Source organism: Oryzias latipes, chromosome 3 (genome assembly GCF_002234675.1).
Source record: "Oryzias latipes chromosome 3, ASM223467v1".
NCBI lineage: Eukaryota > Metazoa > Chordata > Actinopteri > Beloniformes > Adrianichthyidae > Oryzias > Oryzias latipes.
Genome location: NC_019861.2, coordinates 15,659,656 through 15,682,941, shown reverse-complemented (window position 1 = coordinate 15,682,941; position 23,286 = coordinate 15,659,656). Strand labels below are relative to the sequence as shown.

Genomic DNA, 23,286 nt, shown 5'->3' with positions numbered 1-23,286 from the left:
TTTGATTTATGGTTTGCTTGCTGAGGGTGTACTTTTTTATGACTGTAACTAAAGTGAAAATAAATTTGAAGCCTTAAAGATGAAGGTCAGTTTCAATACAGAATCAAAAAAGCAATTCCCACTTCTTTCTCAGAACCATTTATCAAATCCATTTAAAACAATTACATATTGTAGCCTTGCTGATCCTATAAGCTCAAGTTGTGGCCATTCTTCATGGAAGCAGACATAAAAACTGCAGTAAAGCGCGCAGGAATCAGACAAGCTTCACATTGTAATACAACTGGACTATATTACTTCAAACGTGTCTAATAGACCATAAAGAGCCTGATAAAAATAATGTCTGTCAGCCTAAACCAAGAGAATAACCAACTAACTTTTTTTTTTATTTTAAGTTACTTTGATAGGAATGTATCTTGCCACCCAAAACAGAGTAAATGGCATATACTTCTATAATGCTTCTCTACTTTAATTAAGGCTCAAAGGACTTTAGGTGACAACACATAGGCCAGAACCAAACCAGCAAACCTCCAATCAGAGGTCAACCACTCTGCCCTTGCACCACAGCCGCTTCTTCAAGGTCAAAACAGTGACCAGTGGTGGCAGAGCTGCCATGCCAAGCTCGGCCGAAGGCAGCAATGTGGACTCCAGCATCGTGACGTCATCGACACGTGGGCATACAAATGGGTACTGGACCTGCATTTTCTCCAATCTTCCAATCCGACAACTGCTGCTAAAAGCTTTAAATTCCTAAATAGTCAAACAACTGAAAACTTAAAGCTTTCAATAACCACTCAAGGTAAAAACCACTATTTCAGTCACACACACAAAGTCTTAGTACGACCTTATAACTACAGCATGCATGTCAGTTTCTGAACTACTGAGAGAAGCATGTCCACCATGTCCACAGTGGCCAACACCAGGGAATGCAGAGTTTTTAACATTTAGGAAAACAAAAACAACTATGAGAATGTTTCACAGTTGTCTGAGTATAATTGTACATCAAACTACACAGATTAAAATGTTGGAGTTTCTTTAGACTATGAGCAGTGGAAATCGACAACATCAAGGACCATCACCCAGTTTTTTATATCAGACCATAACAGTACCTCAACATTCTTATTCATGATACATAGGCAACATGAGAGATGGGACATAAAGACACTGTATATTGTCCTTGAAGAGGTTTCATATCCCCACAACCCTCAGAGAGCCCTTTATACTGCTTGGTCCAGATGAACCTCATTACAGCAAGTCAGGGCCGGCATACAAAGTGGAGAACTCACAACTGATGCAGTCTGCATCTCTACAGCATGCAAAAACAGCAGGGAAGCTTGGCATCAAGTAATCAAAAAAACTATTGAACACCTCAAAGTGAAGCTCAATGTGAAACAACAACAACAAAAAAGACACAAATCAAATTTGACTGAGAGAGAAAATTAAACACTGTTGACAAACACAGTCCATGTATATTAAGTGTGCTACCTTAAATGTATTCATTAACATTCAAAGCAGGCTTTACAAAGTAAAAGACATGGGAACCAATTAAGTCAGTTTTTAAAAAGCACTGATAGCAGGACTTCTTTTTTTTCCCAGGACCTCTAGCGAAAAGGTACTAATTATTAAAATTAGCAGTCACAGTTGAATAAACTCCATGAAACAAAGCTGTTGACGTCAGTCCCTTTATTCTCTTTGAATAAACCAGGTTCAGAGTAATTCTGACCTTCAGGAAAGTCTTTGCAGCCCTCTGCTCCTGACAGCGTCTGAAACGCTTTTGAAACTGCATCACCGACTAATGCGAGAACAGGAAAATCCCAGGACCGTGTTCACTCTACCATCAAAGTGAAATGTAATAAATATGCAGAATGTATGAAACAAAATATTTTGGAGAGAAAAAAAAAGAGCTCAAGAACTCTGATTTATAACAGTGATGCATGTAAATGACTTTTATAATTAAAGATCAATGACATGGAGTTTACGAAACAAATAATATGATTTGAATTTGAAGCGACATGACGCCTTTTATAACATAACAAAAAGTTGAGAAAGAAAGAGACAGGCTAATGGAAAACATTTAACTTGTAAAGTAAAAGTTAAAAAGGGCCACGAAGAGTGTGCTAGAACCCCAAAATAATAACAAAAATGCAGCTGTTGTTGGACATCAAGCATGTACCATACCTGACAGGGTTGCTGGTTAGTGAAACTCGCAATGAATCCAAACAAGCAAACAGGCGGTCATCCATCACCCCTGACTTCAGCTCACAAAGAAATTCTTGGGGAGATATCTGATGACTGTTTCTAAGGTTACCCTGGGGGGAAAAAAGGAATAAAAAAAAAACATCTTCAAATACAGGATACAAAACAAAACTTGTGTGAGGTTAATAAATTAGCAACTATGACAAACACGCAGAGAAAGCAGAACCAAGTTTAACAGTATGGTGCAACGATGAGGAGAGCTCCCATCCACTTCAAGGATCTGGTTTGACTGCACGTCTAATTGAAATGTGATGATGAGCAATAGTACTATGAGGCTCCTCTTTGTGCTGGCGCAATCAATGTAAATCAGCGGATTCAGACGCAAAGAAAAGCAGCCACCCTTTTTCTGGTTCAGAATCTGGTTTGTAAAGGGTCAAAGAGTTACAGTAGGTCAAAGAGCACGTTTTATTTAGGTGTTGCTGGCGATAACTCAAGTGTAAAAGGGTTTTACCTACTATTTAGGAACAATCCAGAATGATTCCCTCTTGCTATTGCTAATGTCTTCATCCCCACTGTGAGAACAGCTCTGCTGCTCGGTTACCAGGACTAAATATGACACGATAGTTTAGGTTTAGTCCATGCCTGGAAGATGGGCAAACATTAACATTTGAATTTGGGAGTTTGGATAAAAAATGTCTTTGTCTTCTGGCTCCTCTATTTAGAGGTCGCCACAGCGAATTAACCGCCTCTATTTAACCCTCTCCTCGCTGGGACCAAGGCCTTAATCTCATGCAACTGTACAGGTGCTGCATGCTTTGGGGTTGTCCGGGCCGGTAGAGACGCATGGACAGGAGCACAGGGGTGTCTTGCAGTTCGCTTGAGGCTCATACGGCCACCTTAAGTGACGTCGTGAAAATTGAAGTGTGATTGTCGCGCGTGTGCTAAGTGTATCATGAAGTATTTGTAAGGATAATGTACGTTACATGTGGACAGACCCCATGCCACATTACAGTCGTCATTAAGGTGCATGTCACTTACTCAAAGCATGGGGTTTGCAGGCCATATTAAAGTCCCTGTAGGATGCATACAAACTACGCTCTGATTGTCCAATTTTCTAACAAACAGGCTGCACACAAGGACTGCATAAGGGCCACACTTATCACTTGAACAGCATTACCAGGCTCCTGGCGCAGTATGCAGGGTTTGGGGGGGTTGAAAAAATGAAAAATCTGCACGATGTGCCTCTGTCTCACCTTCTTCACCATCACTTACACTTATGTGTTGTTTAGGTGCTCACTACAACCCGTCACCCACAGCATGCCCGTAGCACAAAACGTGCATGGACATTTTTGCTCTACGGGCTCACCAAGCGGTCTGCAGTCTCAAATTTTTGTGCGGGCCACCTGCATGCCTCATACCTGTTTGCCCATTTTTTACACGCAGACAGCCCATAACCAACTGTAACGGCATCACTACATCCATAAACCTCTTCAGTTGGCTTGATTAAAAAAAAAACATGCCATTTTAAAAAAACAGGCGATTTGAATTTTAGGGAGAGAGATCTGCGAGTCAACATCAGCCTCAGCTTATAGGAGAAATAAATGACGCAAATGTTAACACTTCTGTTTTTATATTTTTTTAAATATTTTCTAGACCTATTAAAGTGTTTTGTAATTAATCTGTAGTTTTATTCTTTTTCTTTAATGAAACGCATTTTAAAATGAAGGCCGCATATAGAAACCATCTATAAGCTAAAGAGCTCTAAAGATGATAAAAGAGAAAAACATTAACACATTTACTTTTTAAACCACAATTTACATAAGAATAAATTACAATACTTCAAACGTAGGAGCGGTGTTGATGTTCTTTTGACTACTGTAACTCTTCAACCATTCATGCAAATAACATAATTCCAACTGATTCTGAGGTGGAGTAAAGCAGCCTTGAGCTAATATGGAACACGTCCCACTTCACAGTAGTGAGGTGCTTCCACAATCAATGTAAACTAGCTGATAGAGGTGCAGAGAAAAGCGATTTTGTACCAACGTGGACTAGTTTTCATTTGAAAATGTTTTGCATATTGGTGCAAAGCCGCTTTTCTCCACGTCAAAATCAATTGTTTCACGCTGATCGCGTAAACAGGAGGAGATGTAGCATGTCAAAGAGAGTGTGTTTGTCAGGTGTTGCCGGCGACATCTCCAATGTTAAAGGGTTAACTAAGCAACACAACATTCATGAAAGCAAAAACTCACAGATTTGGAGGCAGCAAAAATATACTGGAGGACCATTTCTCGCTTTGTGTTGAGATCTTTTTCCCGTAAGGGAGCCTTTTTGTCCTCATTTAGGTTCATGTCCTCCTGAAACAAAGACATTTCAATAAACAATGTTCAAAAGTGTTTTGTCTTTCCTTAACAAGCAGGCTGTGGGTTTACTGGAGTCGGTTTCTATACTTAGTATATATCAGGGGTGGGCAATTATTTTGACTCGCGGGCCACATAGGGTTCTAAAATTGGATAGAAAGGCCGAATCAGGAGCAGATGCGTGGAGTGATAAAGAAATGACTTGGAATCTGGATGAAAACATTTGGATTGAAAATTATATTTTAAAACAGAGCGTTTTAGAGTTTTTAGATTAAAACTTTTTTTTCTCATTTTAGAGATAATTGCACCAACGGCTTGATGTACCTCGGGTAAAACTTGAGAAATGCTGCATTCATGTGGTGTTTGAATGATGGGAAGAATGAAAAACAACAAATCTTCCAACACCACATGGATGCTAGAGCAGGTCCCCAAACTTTTTCTTGTGAGGGCCACAAGAACGCTTTTTCTTTAAACTTTCTTTAAACTCTTTGATCTTTCTTTTATTGTGAAGCCCTATAATAAAGTTTTAGTCATTCATGATCCTTTTAATAAAATAAATAACACTATTTATGAAGACAAAGACAAAAAGTCAGGAAACCAAACAGGCGGACTAAACATGGATCCAGCCCGCCGGCCCAAGTTTGCCCATCCCTGTTGTATATGGTAAGGAATGTCAGATATTTATAGATTGCAGGATTTTGTGTTTACTTTTTAAGCAGTACATACATCTAGACCATTAAGTGTCAATTATAGTACCAAATATTTACCCAAATATTACCAAAATATTTGCTCACCCATCCAAAGGATCAGAATTAGGTGTCCTAATCACTTGGCCTGGCCACAGATGTATTAAATCCATCACTCAGGCAGGCTGACTGTTTTCACAAATATTTGTGAAAGAATGGGTCGCTCTCAGGAGCTCAGTGAATTCCAGCGTGGAACTGTCATAGGATGACACTTGTGCAACAAATGTTCTCACTTCTAAATATTCCACATTCAACTGTCAATTCTATCATAACAAAACGTAAGAGTTTGGGAACAACAACAACTCAGCCACCAAGTGGTAGGCCACGTCAACAGACAGAGAGGGGTCAGCGGATGCTGAAGTGCATAGTGCAAAGAGGTCACCGACTTTCTGCAGTCAATTGCTACAGAGCTCCAAACCTCATGTGAACTTGAGATTAGCTTAAGTACAGCACGCAGAGAGCTTCATGGAATGGGTTTCCATGGCCGAGCAGCTGCATCCAAGTGCAGTGGGGTAAAGAACACCACCACTGGACTCTAGAGCAGTGGAGACGCCTTCTCTGAAGCGATGAATCACGCTTTTCCATCTGGCAATCTGATGGACGAGTCTGGGTTTGGAGGTTGCCAGGAGAACAGTACATTTTGGACTGCATTGTGCTGAGTGTGAAATTTGGTGGAGGAGGAATTATGGTGTGGGCTTGTTTTTCAGGGTTTGGGCTTGGTCCCTTAGTTCAAGTGAAAGGACCTCTGAATGCCTCATGATACCAGAACATTTGGGACAATTCCATGCTCCCAACCTTGTGGGAACAGTTTGGAGCGAGCCCCTTCTTCTTCCAACATGACTGTGCACCAGAGCACGAAGCAAGGTCCATAAAGACATGGATGACAGAGTCTGGTGTGGATGAACTCTGTGACCTGAACCCAATAGAACACCTTTGGGATGAATTTGAGCAGAGACTGAGAGTCAGGCCTTCTCCTCCCACATCAGTGTGTGACCTCACCAATGCGCTTTTTGAAAAAAGGTAAAACAAATTCCCATTTACACACTCCTCAACCTTGTGGACCGCCTTCCCAGAAGAGTTGAAGCTGTAATAGCAGCAAAAGGTGGACCGACATCATATTGAACTTTATGGATTAGGAATGGGATGGCACTTCAGTTCACGTGTGAGTCAAAGCAGGTGAGCAAATCCTTTTGGGAATATAGTGTATAAACTAAAATCCTTTATAGATGCATGTGATTTATCTACAAGGTTGCAAAAAATGAAATAAGAAACTACAAATTAGAGCTAAATATGGCTTTTCGTGATGACAAAAAGCCAACAGTTTAAAAGCTCTAGAAGAACTTTGATAGCTTTAATGCAAAAAAAAAAAAAAAAAAAAGATTACCATCATTTTTTCAAACATGGCCAATATTTCTTTTTCAGAGGTTATCTTCGATGAAACTTCTTCAAAGTGATGCAGAGTGGAGGAAGAAGACGTTGACAAATCGCTTGAGTTGTGCTTGGAAAGCATCAACGGCGGACGCTCCTTTTTACTACCAGGGATTCGAATACTTGCAAATCTGTCCAACTGAAAAGAGAAAAAACAAAATTAGGATTTAAAATATTACTTAGCATTATTTGTTTATAAAAAAAAAGGTAAGAAAAAAGATGTGAAACATTAACAAGCAAGTAAAAAGAACTAATATGAGAGATGTTGAACTAAACCTCCTGCAAAGTCGACAGGATAAATAATCAGTTAGTGAAAAAAAGAGAAAGTCTATTATATTTTAGGGTGCCGTTAAATATAATGAGTCACAATAAACCCAAGCTTTATTGTTACTCATGCAAATTAAAAGTCTGAACAATAAAACTATGTTAGATCGTGCAGAGATTTAAAAATAAAAACAACAATAAATGGTTCCAGTTTTCCAAAGCTTACCACATCATCTGTGAGGTGTCTAAAGGGCAAATGCTAGAGATGGAAAGCAGAAAAAGAAAGCCAGTATATAAATCTATGTTTTTTTTTACTTAGCAGCCAACACAAAACCATTTGAACTTCTAAGAAATGCTCTGATGACTTTAATGGTTGTCACTAAAATCTAGTTTCAATAGAATGGCTCCATAATAACAGAAAAAAAAATCATATATATATATATATATATATATATATATATATTGTAAATTGAATATTTCCTGAACCATGTAGAAGTCTCTTCAGGAGCGTGCCATTTAAAATTACCAGAAATATGATAAACAACATTTAGAGACTATATCAAAATTCACAGCATCGTTTCTAAGAAATATTACACACTTGATTGATGTGAACTTCCAACCAAAGATGCTGTCAGATCATGACATCCACACAAGGATAGAGAGGAAGCATCTGATGTGCTGAACACACATGAAGTCCCTCCAAATTTATGAGCCTAATTACAACTAGCGAATAATGCTCATCATTCTTTTTTGTTTGGATTTTTTAATGTTTGGGTGTTATTTTTCACACTAATGATGATAACTTCTATGTCATTAACATTAAAGTCTCTCTGTTTCTGCTACTAAATGCAAGGACTTCATTGGTGGATGGGGTAGAAAAACCTTTCATGCAGAGAAAGTCAAACTTAAATGAAAATCCCCAAATAACATTAAAACAGGAATTTCTTTTTTCAATAAAGAACAGGGTTCAGAGAAAACCATGCATTTAGCTGATTTTTGATAGGCATAGATCTGGTAAATTATTGTTAAAATATAGCAAATAGTTTGGCTTTAATAAACAATAGAATTGAAAAACCTCCAAGGACAACAGCCCTGTGCATTACTGGAGAAATAACACAGACAAACACCAGGAGGACAGTCTTAAACGGTTTGTAGTAGCAGGAAACACATGGATTAGTGCTAGCTTAACCCAGAGCTAATTTTAACCTTCAGAGTTCCAACAAGAAAAACAAAACTAAAAAAACAATTTAAAAAAAGAAATTTTTATTCAGTACATAACGTTTTCAGCAACGAATGCTATTTTTGTGTGTGAACAAGTACTTGAAAGAAAAAACAACTACAATGTCGATCAAATAATCTGCCAGATCCCAATTCTAACAACTGACAAAGGTGTGTTTAAAACTCCTCATCTGTTAGACGGCATATATAACTAAAAGGCCCAGTATGTTTGTGTTACTAATAGTCATAAAACCCAAATGCAAAGGTTTCTTTTTACACTTCTGCTACTTTTAATTTATCTGTTCTCCAATTTATGGCTCATGTTTATATAACAGTTCATTGCACAAACAAAAAGGATAGACCTGCAAGAACTAGATTTGGATATATTGAAGTTTGACAGTTAAATCAAAATGAAAACATTACATAATGTGCAACAGTACCAGTGTGTGTGTTTGTGTGTGTGTGTATGCATATATATATATATATATATATATATATATATATATATATATATATATATATATATATATATATATATATATATATATATATATACACACACACACACATATATACACACATATATACACACACACATAATAAATGGACCATCCACGTTATAATTGGTCTTCCTGATGTCATAACAGTTTCTTTGTTTATTCTTTACCTTCTGCCTCCCACTCACGTGTCAATGCCAAAAATATGTGATACATAGTGACAAAGATGCAAAATGCTTTAATAGCCAAATTTTTGGGGGGGACTATGTATAACTGATGTTTTTTGTGATACTTGCAAACTCCACAGCTAAAATATTTGGTGTAACGACTCAGTGAAGTTTTTTCATACTCACAAATTTTGGCTTGCGTTCTCCATCATCGTAATAGGATGAGTTGTGACCCTTCTTCTTTTGGCCTTTACCTTCTCGTCCCGCAGGTGTTTCAAACCTCTGGCTGTAACTGTCCATGTTAACCTTATGTCTCTTCTCCGCGGATTGATACTTAGGTGGGGAGTTAAGCGGTCAGCACACAGACAGTCAGAAATCGTGATGGATGTCTGTCAAAAATGTTTACACACACACGCAACAGTTTAAATTGCTGATAGCAAAACAAGCGATCGGAGAGGGATGTTTGGAAAATAGACAAATAAACTGAAACTAAGGCTGTTAACGTACCAACGGTGAGTATCAGCAGCCTCTCCAGCTAAACTAGCAAGTCCGCGACGACACCATTCAACAACACAGGCTTAATTTAGCGCTAATCCAATTTGAAAACCGTCACGCAACACACCCCAGTTTCCAGTAGCGCGTGAAAACAAAAAGTCTGCATAAAACGAGAGACTCACTGTACCTATATGATGTCTGCGCTCAAAATAAAAGTAATGCAGCTATCACAAGCGGTGCTCAGCGTTTCCTAAAGGAAAAATGGAACGCTTTTGCTATTTGACAGACCCGCGCGATGTTAAACGTCAACTTCCGCGTATTTGATCTAACCAATCACATCCCAGAACAACCTCTAACGTTACTTGTAATTGGCTTGCTGTGTCTGTGTACTTTAGAAGACACATTTGATTGGCCAATCGAAGCTGTCAATTATCCACACCGTGTAGAAGTCACTGGTTTATTTTGGTTTATGTCCCACATGATAATATGTTAAAATGCGCACAAAGGTTTTCATTATAAGTATTCGTGGGGGGTTACAGTGTGTTTCTGCTAAATTTTTTTGCCAATGTAGTTTGTATGTTTGTTTTAATGGGATGAAAAAACAAAAAAGATTTACAATTAAGAAATAACATAATTCAAATATCACTCAGAATTTACTCAGATTTGAATTGTACTTTGCTTTTTCACTTACCAACATAGTTTAAAAATGAGCTACTTGTGGCATAGAACCTTTATCTAATGTGCACCAGGTGTTAGATCAAATTATTATAAGTAACATTATTTTTTTGCTTCCATCCGTCTTACACCCCCGCACATTCAAGGACCCAATCTTAAGGGTTTGGGGAGGTAACTTCCCCTTCCCAACTCTGCCCTGTCCGCATTTAGGAATATAGTTAAAGGGGAGAGGATTCCCACTCCTCTCGCTCCGTCCCTTTTAGTAGCCTTTTACAACATGCAGGGAATACGTTGGTAGTATTCTTTTTTAACCCCTAACCACAGGGTGTACGAATCTGATGTGAGTGGAGTGAGAATGAGAGGAAGACCGCGAATGGGATGGAAAGAGGTTGTAAACAGAGCGCTAAATGCAAGAGGGATGACTGTGCTGCAGGGGAGAGAGGCTGCTCAGGACAGGGATGGGTGGAGAGAGTTTGTGTATGAATGAATGGATGGGTGTGGTAGAGGTCTGGTCTTGGGATGAAGCGGCAAGGGGAAACTAGCCTTGGCTGAGGCCCTGCTGTGGAGGTGCCCACACTGGACTGTGCAGCTAACCCTGGTGCAGTTTGGTGTGGCTTAGACCAGGCCTTAGACCAGTCACATACACACACACGCGCACACACGCACACACTGAAGGAGGAGGGTTTGGGGAAGAGAAGGAGGGCGATAAGAATGGGTGCCCTGTCTAGGCAACCCCACTTTGGTGGGACACAGCCTGGGTATATAAAAAAATAAAATAAAATAAAAAAAAAACATTATTTTTTGTACAAGATTTTACTCTTTTACTCTTGAAAGTTCCAGCTTTGTTTCGTTTAGATCCCTAGTTGAGTCCATTTTTTTAATCATCAGTTGTCTTTACATATGGTGTTTTCTCCAAACCACCGTAAACAGCTGTAATCAAAGCCCTCCTAAAAAGGGACATATCTATACAAATGAGCAACTACAGGCTGATATCAGACCAGCACTACAGTACTGGGGCGGTTCTCACCAAAGTAACTTATGATTAGAATACAGACAGTGGAAATATGCCAGTGCTTGTTTTATTGGATCTCAGTGCCACATTTGATCCCGTTGACCACGTTATAATACTCAAACTGGAAAGGTAGGTGAGTCTGACTGGGCCAGTCTTAAACAGGTTCATATTTACTTGGAAAACAGACAATATTTTGTGACAATTCCTAACCTTACATCTGAGCCAACAGAAATTACATGGAGCTCCCCATGGCTCCATCCTGGGGCCACCTCTATTTAATATGCTCCCACTGATCCAGGTCATAAAGAACAACATGCGTTGTCATAGCTATGCAGATGACACATATATGTATATAATATATATATATCACATTGACACTAGGAGACCGAGGCCCTGTACAGGTTCTTAGTAAATGCATTGAACACATCAATGACTGGATGTGCCACAACTTAATTCAGCTCAACAAAAACACAACAGTTTACTGTTGGGAAATAGAGAAATGGTTGAAGGTCCCTACAGAGTTCCAATCATCTAAAAAATCACTAACCAGGCCAAAGACTTGGTGATGGACACAGACCAAACTTTTGATAAACACATCAAGGCAGTCACAATATCATCTTCAACATTTTCAAGAATTAAAGATTTGATGTTTTCCCAGGACCTGGGAAAACTATCTAATGGTTTCATCTTTAGTCAACTTGACTACTGTAATGGTGTCTTTACAGGACTACCAAAAATCAATCAGGAACCTGAACCTTAATCAGAACTCTGCTGCTCGACTTTACAAGAATGAAAAAAGTAGACCACATCATTCAAGTTCTGAGGGCTTTCCACTGACTGCCTGTCTGCTAGAGGAGAAACTTTAAAGTTCTGTTGCTGGTAAAGCTTTGAATAGTTTAGCTCCAAAATACATTATTGTCCTCCTGAAACAGCATGTACCAGCCAGAGTTCTTTGGCCATCTGGATCCAGTCTTTTGTTTGTCAAAACCAAACATGGAGAAGCTGCATTCAGCTTATATGCTCCACATATTGGGAGCAGACGTCCAGAAGCCCTTAGATCAGCTGAAACACTCAATTAACTTAAATCCAGGCTATAGACCCACCTGTTCTTTGCGGCAATTGACTAGTTTTTATTTAGAAGATTACATATGCACTGTGACTTTAAGCTTACTTTATATTGTTTTAACTTTTTTGATTTTTTGTTGTAATGACTAAGCCTTTAATATTTCTTTTGAATGTTTTTTTGATGTTTTAAGTAAAGCACTTTGAATTGTATTTGTACCAAAAAGGGCAATAGAAATAAACTTACCTTGTCTATGATCAAGCCAAGGTTTTTTTTTTAAATGAGTCAAATAAGTGTTGAATTCAAGAGGCTGAATAGAATTGTAAAATTCTGAAATGAAATCAACTCAGTATTTTGGTCTGCTGGACACTGAGTATTGATTCCCTTTCAAATATGACACAAGTCAACAAACTTAGCAGTATCTAATCAATGGTGTGCTATAGATGTTGTGTGAGCCAGAGTTGGTCTTAAACGTTCAAATTGGGCATTGACGAGGATCAATCAGAAATCTAACAGCCAGACATAATGTTGACAATTATGTCTTATTATGTGACATTATCTGACATGTGTCCTGCAATTTCCCCCACACATGACAGCTATTATCCTACTGGGTCTGCACCGCAGTGAAATATGACTTACCTTTTTTGTAAAATTACCCACATGTGTTTGTTGCAAACATTTTTACTCAGAGAGGAGGCTAAACCAATAATTATATTTGATCATCTTTGATACTGTTCATACCATGCTACATAGAACTGATAGAAATTATGGCCTTCAAAAATGAAACCCAATTTTGTGGAGACAGCTGTAGATTTCTGTGAACATAAACCAACCCTCCAACACACCCTAACCATAGAAGTTCTGAGATGATAGAACATTTTGCAGTATCACACTTGTCCCTGTGACTTCACCATTTGAATAATATTTTTGTTATTCAAGCCAGTACTTGGAGTCAGATGTCACATATGAATGAAGTTGTTTGCCACAGTATCAAATTGCCTTTCTTTGAATTCAACCTCTCAGAATCTTGTCATGTTCAAAGACCTTTATTCTGCTATATTCTTTGAAGGCCATCATGACAGTCGACAATCTGATAAAATTCTTCTACAAACCAAACAGACTTGATGGCATTGTGTCTCTTCAGATAATGGTAGAACTAGCCTTTCGTATCTGTCAAAGAATTGTCAAAAGGTGATTCATATTCAAAACCCTTCAAATATTTGATTACTTTAACTTACAAAACTTCATCTGGAAGTGGTAGGGTTAAGACATTGCTTTGAGAAATTAGTAAACAGCTACAGAGAATATAGTGGTTTCTTTTTGGGGGGTATTTTTATCGACATTAAATATCTCAGGGCATATTCATCAGCACAGATACAGACATAAACAAAAGAAGTGTTGGTGTTTTGTTAAAGAAAGACTTAATGATCACCGGAATAACTTGAAATTGGAAAAAGTAACAGATTCACATTTTAGGAAAACATTCAAATCAAACATTTCTTTTGAATATTTGTTCAACAGAATCATTTGAACAGGACATTAATGAAACAGACCTGAACAACAAAGATTGTACCATTTCTTTCATGTAAATGTCAATCAAATGACTTTTGCAACGGCTAATAAGATTTCTGCTGTTGTCAGTTGGTATTTTTGATCAGCTTCACATGAGCAACACATGTTTCAGTATTTCCAAAGGTTTAAAGCATTTCATCTATAGATGTAGCAGCTTTTTTCACAAATTTTACCAGGATTTAGAACAGGCTCAGTTGTAAGTTGTCCAATCTTTTGGTTTTAGTCATTGTTGGGTGTTTGTGTGTGTTTCTGATCAGTATCCCTTTTGTATGCCATCCATCCAGCCAGCCAGCCAGTCAGCCAGCCAGCCAGCCAGCCAGCCAGCCAGCCAGCCAGCCATCCATCCATCCATCCATCCATCCATCCATCCATCCATCCATCCATCCATCCATCCATCCATCCATCCATCCATCCATCTTGTTAACCTACTTTATCTCTTTCGGGGTCACGGGGCTGCCAGAGCCTAACCTGGCTACTGCAAGGTGAAGGATAAGTTGCCAATCCGCCGCAGGGCCCTGTCTTATGCAAGTAAGAATTTCTTACAGCTTTCTTACAACAGCATCTCTCTCCAGAATACATTTAGATACGTTTTAGATTTTCATTTTACCTGCACAGATTCAAGAAACCAGAAAAACCATAATCCAACCCCCAATCTGCAGACACAAATGTCATTCTTTCTGTGACTCGTGTTGAGGGTGGGGCACATTCATTCAGCAAACATTACAAAAATAAAAACACCAATCAGCAAACACTACTTATTTTTTCAATGATTTTATTGAAAAACAATTCAAGAGCAACTTTAATTTTCATTGGTTGATTGCCAGTGTATTTTTCTTTCTTGTTACCTTTGTCACCTTCAAGTCATTTCAGTGACTTGTGGGTTTTTTCTGTCACTAACAGAGAAGGAACAACATTTTTTTTATAGCTTATCAAAAATAAATCATCACAGTAAAGAGGAGCAGAATTCATAAGTTGGTCAGTTCCTTCTTAATTTCCTTTTAGAGTTTAGCATGCTTTGAAAAAAGAGTACTTAGTCATCCTAATTTCTATCTTCTAGTGAAACTTTTACAAATCATAAAATGCTTTTTATCCAATAAATATTTAAATATTTAAAAGCACTGGAAGAATATAATCAGAGGATTGTCCTCTAGGTACTCAACTGAACAAAATAAACTCAAACAACCAAATGGTTATGGCTTTTAACCAATCAGTCCTTATTGATTCAATTCATTCATTCATCTTCTAAACCCATTTTATCCCTTTTTGGATCATGGGGCTGCCAGAGCCTATCCTGGCCACTCGTGGGCGAAAGCAGGGAACATGTTGGTCTGTCGCAGGGCCACAATCACACACCCATACACACTCACATTCACACCTATGGACAATTTAGAGTAACCCATTAACCTATAAAGCCTGTTTTTGGACGGTGGGAGGAAGCCAGAGTCCCTGGAGAAAACCCACGCATGCACGGGGAGAACATGCGAAGTCCACACAGAGAGGTCCCCCTTTGGTGATTCTGTTCCAGGTCCCCCAGAAGGGACTTGAACCGGTGCCTTCTTGCTGTGAGTCAAGGGTGCAAAGCACTGCACCACTGTGCAGCCTTGATTCAATTATACTTTTTTGAATTAAAGTGCAAAGCTATTTATTTTCAACAAATTTAATGAGACACAATAAAACTCAAAGTGTTTGTTTGACATAAACAGCTTTAACGAAGTTTTATAGCCAACCATACTTTTAGCTTTCGGGTCACTTAAAAATGTTAAAATATATTTTGTTCTTTACACATTTTTCAAGACTATTATTTTATAAAGTTTCTCAATTCCTGTGTCCCTGCAGTAAATGTAATATTTTTTTATTGATGGTTGAACTAAACAATTTTACAGTTCATCAAAGTATATTGTTCCTTGTTGGGAATTAACGGAAACAATGTAGACTCTATTTTGCATGAAATTGTGCATAATCAAGGAGAAAATGTGGACCGTGGAATTTGCACCTTTTTGCTGGATTTTATTAAATGAGTTTCTTGGAGCAGCATAAAGGCTCTGACCCAATAAAAAGAATGTTATCCTCACCAGCAGCTTCATTACTTGGGTGGTCTATTACTAGTGCTTGGTGAATAGTGGAGAAAACAGAGAGCAAAGAACCCATTTTCTTCTTTTAGCATGCATACACTGCCATCATGTGGTCAAAGTTGAAAATCTGCATCATCAGAAGGTAAATTTTAAACAGCCCTGATGTTGGTTAGGTTTGGTCACAGCACATAAATCACCTTAATTCCCCATCAGCATTTACAACTGAAAACACGACTTGCATTAAAATCAACATTTGAAGACCAGTTGAAGAACCAAACCTATAAAGAAGATGATCTGAATGATTTATAACCTACACTGTGGGCTCTTGTGTTGGAAATATGTCACTGTTACAGTGGTGGTTCTGCATCTTCTAACACACTAGATGTGTATTTGTTTTGTGACATTACTGATCACTTGCCTGTGTTTGCAGTGTTGGACTTCAAATGTTGATTTTAATGCAAGTCGTGTTTTCAGTTGTAAATGCTGATGGGGAATTAAGGCTTTGTCAATTCTTTGTAAATTGACAAAGAATTGACAAAGCCTCTTGGATAAGAGGCGAAACGTCTTCTAACTTTAATAACCAAGTCCAGATGACATCCCCTAAACCTACTACAATGGAACCAACCTGGATGAATGAGAGTCTTCATAGACATGTTTCTTCTAACTTTGGAAAGGATACCCTCCAGCTGGTACGGGAATTGGAGAAGACAGCTAGGAAATTGGCGGACCACAAGAACCACTTCAGGTTCAACATGAGATGCAGACAAAGCAGCGTGATTCCCAAAAGCCTACAGATAGGCAAAGGGGTTAAAGGACACAGAGCCGAGAACATCATGCACAGAGCCAGAACCCAACTTTTAAAGGACAGAATCAGACAGACGTATTTCATCATCAAGAACCTGGAAGGTAAAAAGAAGAATCTACAGGAAAACTTGGCCGCAACTGTTACTGAAGAAGTTCTTGACAGAATTGACAAAGCCTCTTGGATAAGAGGCGAAACGTCTTCTAACTTTAATAACCAAGTCCAGATGACATCCCCTAAACCTACTACAATGGAACCAACCTGGATGAATGAGAGTCTTCATAGACATGTTTCTTCTAACTTTGGAAAGGATACCCTCCAGCTGGTACGGGAATTGGAGAAGACAGCTAGGAAATTGGCGGACCACAAGAACCACTTCAGGTTCAACATGAGATGCAGACATAGCAACGTGATTCCCAAAAGCCTACAGATAGGCAAAGGGGTTAAAGGACACAGAGCCGAGAACATCATGCACAGAGCCAGAACCCAACTTTTAAAGGACAGAATCAGACAGACGTATTTCATCATCAACAACCTGGAAGGTAAAATGAAGAATCTACAGGAAAACTTGGCCGCAACTGTTACTGAAGAAGTTCTTGACAGAATTGACAAAGCCTCTTGGATAAGAGGCGAAACGTCTTCTAACTTTAATAACCAAGTCCAGATGACATCCCCTAAACCTACTACAATGGAATCAACCTGGATGAATGAGAGTCTTCATAGACATGTTTCTTCTAACTTTGGAAAGGATACCCTCCAGCTGGTACGGGAATTGGAGAAGACAGCTAGGAAATTGGCGGACCACAAGAACCACTTCAGGTTCAACATGAGATGCAGACATAGCAACGTGATTCCCAAAAGCCTACAGATAGGCAAAGGGGTTAAAGGACACAGAGCCGAGAACATCATGCACAGAGCCAGAACCCAACTTTTAAAGGACAGAATCAGACAGACGTATTTCATCATCAACAACCTGGAAGGTAAAATGAAGAATCTACAGGAAAACTTGGCCGCAACTGTTACTGAAGAAGTTCTTGACAGAATTGACAAAGCCTCTTGGATAAGAGGCGAAACGTCTTCTAACTTTAATAACCAAGTCCAGATGACATCCCCTAAACCTACTACAATGAAACCAACCTGGATGAATGAGAGTCTTCATAGACAAATCCTGATTACATTTATTCAATAAGGAAGGCTCTATGTAATCAAACGTGGAATGAAATCTATGTTTCTACCAATGTGAATGCAGCTTATGATGCCTTTCTGCAACGATACATAGAGCTTTATAATTTAAACTGTCCAATGATTAAAACTGGCCAAAGAAAAATTAATGAAAAGCCTTGGATAACCACAGGTATTGAAAAGGCTTGTAAAAAGAAAAATGCGCTATACAGACAGTTTGTAAAAGTAAAAAGCAGAAAATAAATATAAAAATTATAAAAATAAATTGGTGAATATAATAAGAAATTCTAAAAAACTGTTTTATCAGAAGTTAATTGAGCAACACAAGTTACACATGCAAGATACTTGGAAAATAATAAACAAATTAACCAAAAAAAAACAATAAGAAACAAGAGCATCCAAGTTATTTAAAAAATTGTTGCAATATATATATATATATATATATATATATATATATATATATATATATATATATATATATATATACATACACATCACAAATGAATTAAATTGATACTTTGCTAATGTTGGAAATAAACGTGCAATGGAAATGAAAGAGCCAATAAAGAAGTTGAAAGAACTTAAAATCCAACCAAAACAACTTTTCAATGTTTGTGTCTGAAGTTGGTACAAATGAAATACTAGAAATTGTAAGAACGTTTCAAAATAAAAGATCCAAAAATTGGAATGACATTGATATGTCATTACCGTAATTAAAAACACAATTGAGTTCATTGTTGAACCATTAACTCATATATTTAACAAGTCTTTTAGGGAGGGCATTTTCCAAATAACATGAAAATAGCAAAAATTATTCAAATTTTTAAAAATGGAAATCGCCATACATTTACAAATTACAGACCAATTTCAATATTTTTCAATTCTCCAAGATATTTGAAAAACCTTTTTTTTAAAAGACTGAATAATTTTATTGAAAAGTTTAATTTATTGAATGAGGATCAATATGGTTTTAGGGCTGGCAGATCAACTTCAATGGCGATAATGCAGTTGGTTGATCATATTTCTTCCTCGATAGAGAAGAAGAAAATTACTGTAGGCGTTTTTGTTGATCTTCAAAAAGCGTTTGATACATTAAATCACACTATGTTACTTAGTAAGTTACAGAAATATGGTTTCAGAGGAATAGCATACTCCTGGTTAGAAAGTTAGTGATGCAGATGTCAGTATGTTTATTTCAAAATAACGAAAAATCTGATATGTGTCCTGTAACATGTGGAGTACCTCAGGGGTCCCTACTGGGTCCTATATTATTTATTTTATACATAAACGACCTTTGTGAATTTTCTGATTTGTTTAATTGTGTTTTATATGCTGATGACACTGCTTTGTATTTGGATAATTTGGAAAAGCTTCTTGCTGACATAACAAAATAATTATCCATAATCAAACAATGGTTTGATTCAAACAAACTGTCTTTAATTAAAATAAAAACCAAGTACATCATATTTGGCTATAGAAGACTGCAAAAACATTTCTGAGTTTAAAATTGAGGATGTTGTTCTTGAAAGAGTAAATGAAATAAAATTTATTGGAGTAATTTTGAATCATAAATTAGCACAGAAACCACACGTAACACATGTTCTCTCTAAATTGTCGAAATCATTAGCCATTCTACAAAAAATCAAGTATTTTTTAAAAACAGCTAAATTGTATATTCTATATTGTTCCGTCATGATGCCTTATTTTACTTATTGTTTTACCTATTGCTGCTATTACAGCTTCAAATCTTCTGGGAAGGTGGTCCACAAGGTTAAGGAGTGTGTAAAGAAGAAGGGGGCCCGCTCCAAACTGTTCCCACAAGGTTGGGAGCATGGAATTGTCCAAAATGTTTTGGTATCATGAAGCATTCAGAGGTCCTTTCACTTGAACTAAGGGACCAAGCCCAAGTCCTGAAAAACAAGCCCACACCATAATTCCTCCTCCACCAAATTTCACACTCAGCACAATGCAGTCCAAAATGTACTGTTCTCCTGGCAACATCCAAACCCAGACTTGTCCATCAGATTGCCAGATGGAAAAACATGATTCATCACTCCAGAGAAGGTGTCTCCACTGCTCTATAGTCTAGTGGCGGTGGGTTTACACCACTGCATCTGACGCTTTACATTGCTCTTGGTGTGGCTTGAATGCAGCTGCTCGGCCATGGAAACCCATTTCATGAAGCTCTCTGCGTTCTGTACCTGGGCTAATTCAAAGGTCACTTGAAGTTTTACAATTGACTGCAGAAAGTCGGTCACCTCTTTGCACTATGCACTTCCGCTAACCCCTCTGCGTCAGTTTACATGACCTACCACTTGGTGGCTGAGTTGCTGTTGTTCCCAAACTCTTTCGTTTTGTTATGATAGAACTGACAGTTGACTATAGAATATTTAGGAGTGAGGAAATTTCACGACTGACTTGTTGCACAGGTGGCGTCCTTTGACAGTTCCATGCTGGAAATGACTGAGAGTGCCCCTTTCTTTTACAAATGTTTGTGAAAACAGTCTGCATCCCAGAGTGCTTGATTTTATACATCTGTGACCAGGCCAAGTGATGAGGACACCTGATTCTGATCCTTTGGACGGGTGAGCCAATACTTTTGGTGTAATATAGTGACAAATTGCTATTAGTCAAGTTGACACCATGCTCTTTCGAAGAGACTCAGTACAAATTCCCATTGCAGTTAAACTTATCCAGAAATTTTCAGATGCATCTGGCCTCAAACTAAATATAAATAAAGTGAGCTGTTACCTTTACTGTACCACCATGCACTTTTTCAGACTTATATACCTGTCAAATCACAAATAACCTATCTTGGTGTTTTCATGAAAAAAAATGCTGATGTAAAATGCAGTTTAAACTTTGATCCCATAACTAATTAAACCAATAAAAAAATTAACAGGTGGCTTCAAAAAGATTTTGCTTTAAGAGCAAGAATTAAATTTACCAAGACTGATTGGATCTCCAGACTTACATATGCTGCTCTTGCTCTAAATGTCAAATCATTGATCAAATGCTTTAAAGGTTTGTTTGGAAAAACAAAACTCATTATATTAAAGAAAAACTTCTAGTAAACTATAGATTCAGGGAGAATAAACCTTTTAGACTTCACCATCCTAAATTCTACTTTTAAAATCAATTGGTTTGAAAATATTCTTAAGAAGTTTGCTGAAGTAATTTTTTAACCATTTTAATCTAATTAACAAACTCCCAAATTTGCAATTCACTTTACAATTCAATAAACAACCTTTAAGTTTGGTGGCAAAAAGAGCTCAACACGCTGTAAATTGAAAAAAAAAGCAACACAGCTGTCCCGCTACAAATAAACCCCAACATTTTTTAAATGTCACGTTTAACGGCAAGAGATTTCTGCTTACTTCTTATGCTAGCTGCTGCTATTTAAAATGGCAACACCCTTGGACCTTTACAACCCACTTCCGCACAAAACCTACTTTCTGTGCTAAAGTAACTCATCCTCAGCGGAACTATGGCTAAGTTCAAAGCTAATAATCGTCCTCCTGCAAACAAAAGCAAGGACATCCCTTTAAAAGCTTTTGAAATGAAATGGGCCTGTTCATCTTTAAAAAGTGACAACTCAAAGGAGAGAAAATTTGCAAGGATATTTGTGTGAAAAATGACAAACATTTGGGAATAAACAATTTACTCTAGTAGGCAATGCGTCACTAAACAATCTCCTACAAGAAACATTTCTTGATGACACTCCTGCAGTGCTTCTTAAAGTGTGCAACACAACCGTATTATGGAATTGTTGCTGGACTACTTTGTTCTTTGTGCATTGCTATTTTAGTGAGCAGCAGCAGCACCCTGTGGTGAAGTTGATGAAGTGTTGCTACGTTGGGAATTTGTTGTGCTGCTGTATCCTTGCATAGATGATATGTTGTTTTGCGGCACACGCATGTTGCGATTTGTTCGATGAATTGTGTGAATGCTACTCTATTCTAGCAGGACTGCTGTTTTCGTTTTGACATTTTTAGCACGTTAAGCCCTCTCTGGCATAGTAGATTTGAAAACTTCTGGTTTGCTTTTTCATGTTTACCCCTCAGAAGAAAAATAAATCTTTTCATTTTGCTGTCATATTTTCTTCATCTAATATCTATTAGCTAATGTCCCTTTGCTCTTCTCCTCCTCAGAATTCAGCAGAAACCCAAACTGCTGTCCCCAGAGGACAGTAGGGACTCAGAGACAACAGGGTTCATTGAAGAATTTGAGTAAGTTAGTTGGATTTTTTAAATAGTAAGGAAAAACATAAAAAGTTCAAGTGGAATAGGTTGTCTCATGGTTCTAACAAAATTTACCTGATGTGTCTGCAGCAAAGTACGTAAGACAGTGGCTGCTTGGAGCTGGAAAATATGAATTTGTTTCCACAGGTTTTCGAACTTCCGACACCTCTATGTTTGAGATGGAGCAAAACTTCATGGAGCAGGTGCAGTTTCAGCAATGAAATGCTCAACAGAGCTCTTTTTGTGGTTCTGGGCAGCCATCAAGTACATTCCTGTGGATAGTGTCCTTCAGAGAACTGGTAAGTGCAGCTGCAGCCACTGCAGCTCATCTGAAGTCTCTGTGCTCCCCTGTGCAGCTTCTTACCCTCATCTTAAACTTTTCTGGCATTCAGAAGGATGAAAATGGGAAGCAACTCCTCACAGAAGTGGCTGTCATGCAAGTAGTCTCAGATGGAAGAGATGAGCTAGTCGGGGCCACAACTCCTGTGTCTCTGCTAGATTTTTATGACCTGAGGGACTTCTTGATTTTGGTGATAGAGAGTCCTTCTCCCTCTGAGAGTCTCTCCTCTTATAGAAACAGAAAGCAGGGAGTAACTTCTAAGGAAGTGTTCTTCTATGGAGTTTTTCACAGTTCACTGTGTTTTCCTGTCTTCCGCAGATTATTATGAACCAGCCGATCCAAGCTGGTTCATAATGAAGAGAACAACACCTTTTATCGGGACATGAAGTTAGAGAGCATCCCAACTGAGACTGAAAAGTCTTTTTTTAAATGTTTGACTCATCAGTTTTGGACTCAGCTGCTTCTCGAAAAAGGAGGCACATTTTGGCTGTAGTTATTTTTAAATGATTATATTTAAAAAAATTTATTACATTTCATTAAATGTTAAGTTGTCACAATTTTTATTACAGTTAAGTAGCTTAAATCAAATAATTATATAAGCTTAAAGTATATTAGAATTGTTCTTGTAACAGTGACATCTGTCCAACACAAGAGGCCTCCTGATCTGCTTGCTCAGCTGTTGGACAGTACAAGTAGCAAAAAACTGAATTTTATATAGTACCAGTATAATAACAGTTATTCTAATGATATTAACAATAATAATAATATTAAATAAATTATTATTAATATTTATTATTATTGTTGTTATTATTGCAAAATTCTATGACTTACAGTTATAAAATAACTTTTCAAGAAATCACAATTAAACGTTAAAAAGAAATTTATAGAAGGAACCAAAAAACACTGCTGACAGGAGGATAATAAATGTCCATTACTCCAACAAAAGGTTTTTTTGTCTG

At 37.8% G+C, this 23,286-nt stretch overlaps 1 protein-coding gene across 5 annotated transcripts in view; it reads right to left on the bottom strand.

Moving 5' to 3' along the window:
* The window catches only part of diaph3 (diaphanous related formin 3), a 125,168-nt gene extending 115,495 nt beyond the window's left edge, over window positions 1-9,673 (bottom strand). For 3 of the 5 annotated variants that reach the window (XM_023953384.1, XM_023953386.1, XM_023953385.1), the window contains exons 1-6: window positions 9,381-9,673; window positions 9,060-9,262; window positions 7,218-7,250; window positions 6,684-6,866; window positions 4,446-4,550; window positions 2,176-2,306 (exon numbers count right to left, since the gene is read on the bottom strand). In XM_023953384.1, the coding sequence (XP_023809152.1) occupies window positions 2,176-2,306; window positions 4,446-4,550; window positions 6,684-6,866; window positions 7,218-7,250; window positions 9,060-9,173 (566 nt within the window). In that variant the 5' untranslated portion in view covers window positions 9,174-9,262; window positions 9,381-9,673. The remainder of the gene's footprint in view (window positions 1-2,175; window positions 2,307-4,445; window positions 4,551-6,683; window positions 6,867-7,217; window positions 7,251-9,059; window positions 9,263-9,380) is intronic. The other 2 variants (XM_023953387.1, XM_023953388.1) reach the window with 1 other exon arrangement.
* Between the last annotated feature and the right edge of the window lie 13,613 nt (window positions 9,674-23,286).